Source organism: Lupinus angustifolius, chromosome LG04 (genome assembly GCF_001865875.1).
Source record: "Lupinus angustifolius cultivar Tanjil chromosome LG04, LupAngTanjil_v1.0, whole genome shotgun sequence".
NCBI classification, from domain to species: domain Eukaryota; kingdom Viridiplantae; phylum Streptophyta; class Magnoliopsida; order Fabales; family Fabaceae; genus Lupinus; species Lupinus angustifolius.
In genome coordinates this window covers 2,438,465-2,449,039 of record NC_032012.1, presented here as the reverse complement: position 1 = coordinate 2,449,039, position 10,575 = coordinate 2,438,465, and the positions used below count along the sequence as shown (strand labels likewise).

The following is a 10,575-nucleotide window of genomic DNA, read 5'->3' as shown; positions in this document are numbered from 1 at the left end:
AATAACTCCTTATATTTATAATTTTATATAGAGAATATAGAGGTGAGATATTATCCAATACAATTTGAATTTTATTTATTGAGTTATTTAAGGCTCAAATATTTTCTATAATCACATTTTCAACAAATAAATGCTTATACAAACACATTTATAATTGTTAATATTCTACATATACACTCAAAAATCAATGTTAATATTGCACCTATATGAATGGAAAATATAATGTTTCAATACATGATTTATTGATAGTATAAAGTATATGTATATTATATTTGCACTATGCATAAACAAAGAAGCGACCCGTGCAAGTGCACGGGTACACTGCTAGTTAGATAGAAAGTTGAGGTAACTCTTATAAAAAAAAATGGTAGAATCTTATTTTAAATGTTTTGTATAGTGTGAAGGACACTTTTGGAAACCCGGACAAAGAGAGTAGATCAAATGGAGGTTAGTCAATTTTTTAGAGGTATATAAGCAAAAAACCACGGGTGAAATGATTATAAAATATTTAGAAATCAATACATTATCAATGTACATGATATATGATAAAATATTATGATATTATTTGATCTATGTAGACACACTATGTAGTGTAACTAAGACTTGCTTGTTATTGATTTAAATAATTTGACTAATATAACATAAAAATAATTAATCAACATATTTGAGTTTTGATTTAAAAAAAGTGAACTTAATTGCACATCCTATGGAAGAAAATGTTGAAACTAATTATAAAAATATAAAAAATGGATGAAATTGGCTTTTTAAAATTGAACCTCAATTGTTTCATATTTCCAATTTTTAAAGTTTTTCTCTCAAGATTGTTCATATAGTAGGTAATTTAGGAATATACAAAATACAATATAAAGACTAGGAGATTTTAAGTTAAAAACTAATAGTTAAATAATTAAAAAATGTAAATTATGAAAGATAGACAATAATTTTCAATACAACTGTTAAACATGAGGAGAGAGCATGTTAATAGAATTTATAGGTGATTGCTGTAACGCCTGGAAATTACTCCAAAAATATAGCTCAAAAATGGGTAATTTTTTTAATGAAGCCATATAAAATTTGTTTCCTTATATTCGTTTCATTTTCGGAATATCACTTTAAGTAACATACTATGCGGAAAAATAAAAAACTGTTACCTAATGGTAACAAAAAATAACTCAACATAACTTCGAATAATACTTCATTAGAATAAAGGAAAATATTGGTACGAAATACAAGGCGGAAATAAATCTTCGCCCAAACTGAAAATATATAAAAGGCTGAGACATTCATCACATCAAAAAGTGCCCTATACAAATACCCTACTCAAAAAACAAAACAGAAATGAAAATGGCTCCTAGAGGCTAGCTCTAGTGTCTACCGGTGCGTTAGAGCACTCGCTCGGGTCATCCTCCATCTTAGAGTCGGAGGAGAGGTTTATAACCTCAATGGAGTCGTCGATGCAGATTAACTCCACACAGTCATCGTCTTCAGCCGTTGGCTCCTCATCCTCAGCCACCATCTCCTCCTCTAGGTCATAGGACAAATGTTGCGACAGAGTCACCACCCTTGCATCCGCTTGGGATTCTGGCATGGTTCGCCGAACGGCTCTCCTCCATGGTGGGGAATTGATCACGTCATCCCAACTCCATCTCCTCCATGGTGAGGAGTCACAGACTAAGTCGATGGCACAAAAGGTGTCGGCCCCGGGAAGGCAAGGTAAAGGAAGCCTCCAGCTGTGCATGATGATATGGAAAGCGCATCGTAGATCCACCGCATATCATCTCCAACTCTAAGGCACAAGGGTCTGTGTAGGTGTACCGGTCACCTTCAATCCTCCATGCCCCCTCATGGGATATCGAGAAGCGGTAACTCCGAATCCTCGCAGAACGATCCATCTGAACAAAATGCAAAACGAAGACAAACAGAAAGAAAATGGAGTAAGACATCTAAGGAATATTACTCATTGATGGTGTGGAATTACACATAATATCACATCCACACAGAAATGCCTAACATATATATATCACATACATAGATTCAAATGATGAATGATGTTAGAACTCAAACCATGAGGATCAAAATCCACAAGCTCAATGTATGAATGCTATGTTTATTTCATCCATCCTTACACCAATATCCTCCCAATAAACTATTTAGAAATAACAGAGAGTAAAGTCCCACAACAAGTCGATTTGAACGCACCAAACTATTCCTCGCAAGAATATATGATTGATCTGTTCCAAAGAACTGTCCATTTCAGAACGGTGTCGTATCAAACACTTTCTAGACATCCCTCTCATCGATCCTGATTGCAAAGAGGGTTTGTCAGAGATCGTCTAGTTTGCGCTGTGAGAATTATCCGAGCCAATAGAATACCTCATCCATGAATACAAGGGACTAGTCTCACCTAGACTCTCCCTCAATGCTTTGTTGATTTGTCAGAGATCGTCTAGTTTGCGCTGTGAGAATTATCCGAGCCAATAGAATACCTCATCCATGAATACAAGGGACTAGTCTCACCTAGACTCTCCCTCAATGCTTTGTTGATGAACCACCACCACCGCCGTCCCTTTCAACATCACGGTGCTCGTTCTTCTCCCGTAAATTTCCTCTCCACTACTTCATTATCCATAATAAGTATGCACACTAACTGAGGTTGGCCGATTAAAACTTTTAATCATTATTTTATATGATCGGCCTAACCTAAGACATCTCCCATAGAAATAATTCATGTGAGACCCGATCTTACGTCATCACGTAATAAAGGAATAACATCGTTACCACTATGAACCATCGCTAAATATCCTGGACGACCACATGGTCAAGCCTCTTACAGTCAAACGATCTCGCTGCATGGTATCATATAATCCTTTATGGGCCTTGTCCTAATCACGATATCACAGTCGGAAACCTTGCCCTAAATAGGCACAAGAACAAAGACATTTGTATAAGTTTGTCGATTTGGGCACCAGACTCAATCATCTGAGTCATGGTCTTTCCCAAGTGTAAAAACACTTCACACCCAAGCTAGGGCTATTGCCTAAGCAATCAAACAATCAGAAATAATAAAAAATATTGTATGTCTCTCGCTCACACGAGAGACTGTCGCTCAAGCGACAAATTCATCAAAACAGACTCAACTCTCTGTCTGGCCCTTGCCCAAGTGAGGGACTGCCGCTCAAGCGAAAAATCAACAAAAACTGGTCAAAATACTTGTCTGGTCCTCGTATGGGCGCCCAAAATGCCTAGAACATGCCAAGCTTACTACATGGCCCTCGCCCAAGCGAGAGACACTTGCCCAAGCGACGCTGGCTCGCCTAGGCGAGGGGTGGCTCGCCCAGGTGCCAATTGGGTCCTCACCCACTGATTCTCCCTCTCCTAGGCGAGGTTGGCTCGCCCAAGAGAGGGTAGTCTAGTTGCTAGGATTATATCTTTTTCCCTTTTGGGCTACCGGATCGAAAATCTCCGCTGTTTTCGATCAAATACTTCATATCACTTTAAGTTTATAAAGTCAAGACTTTTATAAGTCATCTTTTATCCTAAATCATTACTTGAACTTGGAAGTCAAAGAATATCATTTGCTAATCAAACTTTTAAGTCATAGTATTTTAAAACAACACTTTTTCACAAAACTCCTCCATAAACATTTTGGATTTCCAAGTTAAAAACTAAACTTTTCCTAAACACATATAGGTCATGATTTAGACCTAATGCTAAGTAAAGTTGTGATCTTTCAACTTATCATTAAACACTTTAAAGGTTCCTTTGATAACAAAATCATTCCCTTCTAAACTTGTCCAAGATTGTGGTTTTTCAAGCCAAAAACAAGTGAAAAAAATCCAAACTTTGCATGGTTAGAAAACTCTTTAAAGGTTCCTTTGATATACAAACCATCACCTTTAACCATGTTCAAATACCAACAAAAATACAAAAAATTGAAACATTAAAAACAGCTTCATGAACACAAAGAGTTCATGGTTTCAAAATAACTTCTAAGTTCAAGAAAGTATCTATTTAGAGTTTTGAACATAAAAAGAGTTAGGAATATTACTAGAACATTTCAACGGTTGAAAATGTTCATAACATACATATAAAAATCATACTAAAATTTTATAAACATCTAATGGTTAGATCTTAAGAGATGAATAAATCAAAATGAAGAACTACCTTGAGAGTTCTTTAGAAAATTCAAAAGTGAAGAAAAAATGTGAAAATGTCAAGGGTTTCCTCTAAGTTAGGGTTGGATCTTTTAAAGAAAAGAAATCAGATTTTGGCATGGGTAAAGACCAAAGGATTCTTCCAAAAAGTGGATTGTGTAAGAGGTAGATGAGTGATTTAAGGGATTTTGTGTAAGAGGATATGTAGTTTTGCTTGTTTAACAAGCAAGCCTCTTACATGAAAGTGATGTGACCTTTTCGGCGAGACATTCTCGATTAAATCATGCCCGAGTATTTTCGGCTAATACTCGGTCGGATATTAAAAATCTTCCGATTTTGGTTTATGGTTAGAACTTCGAAACACGAAATTCGGAGTGAAAAATATTTAGAAATGCGTTCTGGACAAGCTTGATGTCTATCTTGACTCAAAATAATATTTCAAAGCCAATAACGCAATCTGAATTCGATTCCGAGTTACGAAACTCAAAACACATTATTGGGCCAAATGCGGGCGAATTTGGACTCGACAGCAGCTCAAAAATCTTTTGTCTTATAAAATTACGAAAATTTACCATAAAATAAAAAATCAGAAAACACGACTAACACTCAACAATGGTTTAGCCTAAATCAATACTTATTAATTTCTAATTAATCGTTGGTAAAATAAATAATTAATAAAACATACACAGAAAATTCACGATGTTACAATTGCTGCTTGCTTCCATTAAAAGATGTGGAAAAGAGATTGGATTGTGGGTTTTCTCAATAGGAATATTCAAGTGAAATCTTATTGATTGAAATTATTTTTATTAGGTTTTAGTTAAAGATGCATTATGGGTAAATCTATTATACCTAATAACAACATAAATCCTTAACATTGGTCACTACTCGCTAGCTATAATAAAATTATTATCCAATTTTTCGAATCAATTATAACTTATGACACAATATATATTGTGTGACAGAATATGTACTCCTAAATAAAACTAGTATAAGTGATAGTTGATCCTTCCAAACACTGACGATGCTATGTGGTCTTGAGGCACCCTGAATTTTTTTGAAAAAAAACCTATATATAGAAAAAAAAAGTATATAGTGTATGAGATCTATATACTGTCACTACATCATTCATAATTAATTATCATTCACTCTTAAAATAAAAGTAATCCAAATGAGTGATAAATTATCCGGTGATTGTGTATAAATATTTAAGCATTGTGTATTTATTATACTCTTATTTATAACTCTATAGGCCCAAAATTTATTCTTTTATAAATGACATAATATGCTTCGTAAAAATAAATAAGCATTATTGTGTGGAATTATTTTATAATATTATTGATATGCAACGCAATGAACTTCATGATCGGATATCCGAGACAAAAAGTCAGCTGCTTCTTTATATGTCTTGTTTGAGTCTATATGAATTCTTCTCTAGTTTTGATATGACAAAATTGATGAATTTATAAAGTTTTACGCACATGATTTTTTGTTCAACTGATTTTATAATGTTTGATAATCAACTTGAAACTTACATCATTAATATGCATAACAATGTTGAATTTGATTCTTTGAAATAAATCAATAATCTTAAGATAAATTGGATGGAAGTGAAAGATATATTGTTTACCCGTTAATTTATATTCTTTTAAACTTGACAATAATATTTTCAAAAGAGTTTTTTTAACTATGAAAATTATGAAAAAATAGGTTGTGTAATCGAATGGAAGATGCATAAATAAATGTTGTCTAGTGACTTATATTTAGTGAGAAGTATTCAACAACATTGACAACCAATTCATCATTCAATAATTTCAAAATGTGAAATCACATAGAGATTAGTTATGAAATATGTATTTTATTTTATAATTTTGACATCAATATTTTCATCATTTTATAATTGATGATATTTATTATTTTAATTTTAACATATGTTGCACACACTGCCTCTGGGTCTTAGATTTGTCACTGCTTCCCAACTATCCTCTTGCTAGTGCTAGGTAGGCTGATGCTTTAGGCATTTCTTTTATTAGAGCCTAGTTTTCTTTTTTGTTTATTTATAAAAAAATATTTATTGATTCTCAATAATAATATTTTTTACTATTTTTATCATTAAATATAATTTTAAAATATGAAAGATTTGAATATAATCAAATTTTTATTTAAATTTTTTTGAAGTGAGTGATCAACTTTTATGGTATAGAAGAAATATTCTAACAAACAAGAAACTACATCAACCAAAGTTGGCTATCAAAATTTTGAAACTTCAATAAACAGTGAGCTAGATAGTTAATCAGCTACTTTGCTTGTGCTACAAAATTCAATTAAATGTGATTACATACAAAAATTTAAAATGTGATTTAAAAAGTAGCATGTATTCATGTGGAAAAAAAATCCTATAATTGTTTTGACTATAAAAAGATTCCAACTTGACAAAAAAGTAATAGAATACATTATTAGTTTTTGATCATAAGTTATTTCTGATTTGATAGATAAGAGACTGATCATTATATTATGTAATTTTAAATTATAAAAATCCAATTTTGATTGAAATTGGATTTTCAATAGTGTGAATTCAGTTGCCTCATATTTTCAATTTTTAAATTTTAAATTGTTTTTTTGAAGATTGTTCATGTATAAGTTAGGAATAAGCAAAAGACAGATAAAATGATTAAAATAATATTAAAATTAAATATTATTAATTAACGAAAATGAACATGATAAAATATAAGCAACAACTTTCAATTCAAATATTGTTTGATGATTTAAATATTTTGAAAAACATAAAAGATAAAAAAATATTAAATTAATAAATTTGAATTTTGATTTAAAAGGTTATACAGTAAGGAGATGACGTATTAGCATATTTAAATAATTTTGATAACATATTATTATAAAAGATAAAAGATGATAAATACAAATTTTATTATTATCAAGATCACATTTCAATTAAATATTTTTACATGGAAAAGTTTGAAATTTGAGTTAAAAAGTGACGCATGCATGTGATATCGAAGAAAATAATTCCTGGAGTATTTTTTATTGAAAAAGATCCCGATTAATGCATGACGGAATGGTAACTGATAACTATTAATAGCATACAAATTAGATTAGATTATCATGATAAATAAAGGATAATCTTCTTTTTAAGTTTCAAATTTTTAAGTTTGTTTCAAATTTTCATATATTTGTTTTTGATAATCTATTATTTCTAGGTGATCAAAGTAAGATTTACTCTACCTAATCTTGATCTAGATTTTCCCGGGTGATAATGTTTATTTGCGTTCACAATATTACTACTGAGAAATTAGGCCACTTGTCACATATATATAGTGTGATTCTCCTCGCACAAGTTCACCATTGTTGCCTAACTTCATCATGGTTTACTACATATTTCCTGAGGTAAATATAACCTACAAACTTTTCATTCATCTCTTATACAAATATTGATTCCAAATTCCACTATTTTCTAAATTTCTTTCCTCTCTATTATTAAATATATTGATTTATACAATTTAGCATTCTTTTGTGTTATATCTCCTTAACCTTGCTTGCTATTAAAGTATCGTCATATTTTGTTTTCTCTTTTGATGAAGCGTCCTCTTTCAATGGAAAACAACATGCTAACATTTCGCAATTATCCCTCGTCCTCGTCAAGAACCACAACACTAATAATAACAACATACAATGAACAAAAGAATAGGAGGTTCTTATTCTCTGATGAAGAAGAAGAACAAGAAGAACAAGAACAAGAACAAGAAGAACAAGAACAAGAACAACAAGAAGAAGAAAAAGAAGAAGAAGAGGGTGCAATAGCCATGCGAAAGATGAAGAAAGTGATCACAGATAAAACCCAATATGGATTACGAGTCATGGTTATGAAAGCCAATGGCATTGACAACACATTGCTTCACCCATTTGTGCAAAACAGGTTATACAGGGTGCTGTGTTGGGTTGAACCTGGTGAAGAAGTTTTCTGTACTTCACTGACACAAGGTTTAATCTTCATTGAATGGATGGATGAAGGAATAATCCCTTTGGAAAACCCTTATGATCATGTGTTCCTTTATGTGGAGGTAATAAGGTTAATGTCTAAGGTTGACCCAGGAACTTCACATGGTAGGGTCGTGGTGGGTAGGGCAAAGATCCCTATTCCAAGGGTACCTGGCATTGAAAAGAAAGGCGTCTTTAATCTAGTTAGGAATAGTGAAAGGGAAGAGCCCAAACCTGAAGGATGTATTATGATCTCGATGACACTCGAGACGATAATAATACTGCAAGAATGATTATTTTCCTTTGTTAAAATAGGATGTATTTTAATTTTTGACACCTATTACTTTGGTTATGATGAATTTCTTGTACAAACTCTAAAGAATCTAGTGTAATTTTTCTTTCTTATGAAGTTTGTATATTTGAGGTACATTATCCTCAATGAAGGAGTTTTATAGGTTTCATTGAAGAGGAATGGGATTGAGGAAATTAGAAATTGAAGAAAAATGAAACCTTGATAGAAAGGTTATCATTGGACTCTCGTCCAAGAGAGAGTTGTCGCTCAAGCGATAAAATAAGCCAATCCTCCTCGAGATGTCTTGCCCAAGCGAGGTTTGACGCTAAACTGATAAAAATAAGGCAATCTTCTTAGAGACCTCTCGCTCAAGCGAGGTCTAGCGCTCAAGCGATAAAAGCAAGCCAATCCTCATAGAGACCTCTCGCCCAAGCGAGAGCTGACGTTTAAGCGATACAAGCTTGAAAACAAGTTAATTCTCCAATCTTAAGGAAAAGTTTCCTCACACAACTTCTCACCCCTACTAAGGGGAATCCTAGATTTCAAGATCACTTCCCCATTGTTAGCACATGTTTTTAGGTCTTGAGAACAAACAAACAGTTCGTACATATAAGGAACTAGAACAATTATTTCAGTAATGTTCATCCATGGATAACCATAATATTACTCCACACATAGACATAACTTAAATGATATGGCTTAAGAAACCACAGGTACTTAATCCAAACAAACAGACAATTGATTAAGTACAAAATTTCTTAATACCCAAGACAACTCCTAAACTTGTGAGAGAGTTTAGGAGTTCCTGATGTCATATCCTAACACCAGTATGTGACAATGTTTTCTCCCTCACCTGAGTGACACTTTATGCAAAAAAAACATAGCTTTTAATCTAATATGGACTTAATCACTTTCATCCATTCGATTCAAGATTAAATATTCTTGAATCATCATTTATCATTGAAAGTCTTAAGACAAAACAACAATATAAAATAAAACTTTAACAAAACTTATACTTTTTAAGTAAGACATTCTTACTAAGATCAACATCTTAAAGTAAGATTATTAAGTTAAATTTACCATTTTAAAGTAAGCTAACGTAAATAAAAATCAACACTTCAATTAAGACTTTCTTCCCGGTTTAATATTTATTCTCGAAAGTCTTTGTTTCCATGTAGAAGCAAACTCTCAAAATTGTTGACCAACCTTTCCTTCAATGATAGAGGCAAGACCACTTTCCGACTTTCTATAACCAACCTCACAGATCCCACTCCATATTTTACACCGATGTATCGTAGTCTCTTGACCAGGTCATCATAAAAAAAGACTACTAAATCTTTCTGAAGTGAGAGAAGGAGGGAAGGCGCACTACAACTAACATAACAACCAGCTGAAAAACACTAGCTAGCTAGCAATGGCTTTATCTTATAGGGGCACACTTCTTCAAGCTTCGCCCAACCTATACAAGGTGCTGCTCGCTTTCTCTCAGCCACCAGTGGCTTATGTAGTGGTCGACATTCTTACGTGCTCCTCTTTACCTCCTATTTAAGAATCCAAAGGTAACCTTTGGCTGTTGTCTTGACGCTTTGGTTACCAAAGTAGCCAGGGTCTAGGTTTATGGATGGATTTAGTCAGCGAAAGTCCCTCAAACTTAAGCAATATCAACAACTTGTCATGACCAGTTAGGCTTGGTTGATTTTGTCAGAAAATAAAGTAGGTTTCGCGGGTGGGTTCATTGTTTAGTACACCTCCAGTGTTGATAAGGTCGGGACCATGGTTGTCTGTCTCCGGTTTGCCGGCCGATAAGATTTCTGAGATTGACCAGCTAGCTGGGTTGGTTTGGCTATTCCTTTCTATTGAAAAGATGGAGTCAGCTGTCTACGCGAGTCACCTTCTTCTAGGCTTCGCTGGACGACACGACATTCTCATTTAAAGATAGGCCGACCGCACTTGTGATGGTTCCCAAAGATCCAATATGACCACTTAGGTCTACGTTGCCACGATATTGTTCTATGGAAGCGAGCGAGTTGTTAGAAGTTCGGCCCGATTTTTTTGGTGTCGTAAGGGAAGGATTTTTTAACGCGTATTCATTCATACCGGCATGGTCCCACTGATTTTTTTTCGATCGAAGCATCA

The 10,575-nt window shown here is 33.3% G+C and overlaps 1 protein-coding gene across 1 annotated transcript; it reads left to right on the top strand.

Annotated features, from left to right (window-relative positions):
- On the top strand, window positions 7,973–8,440 carry LOC109344536. Its single transcript, XM_019583300.1, has one exon. The coding sequence runs from the start codon at window positions 7,973–7,975 to the stop codon at window positions 8,438–8,440; it is 468 nt and encodes a 155-aa protein (XP_019438845.1).

Bases quoted from the DNA above. Each gene is read 5' to 3' on its own strand.
- LOC109344536 (XM_019583300.1), top strand. From the start codon at position 7,973: ATGCGAAAGATGAAGAAAGTGATCACAGATAAAACCCAATATGGATTA.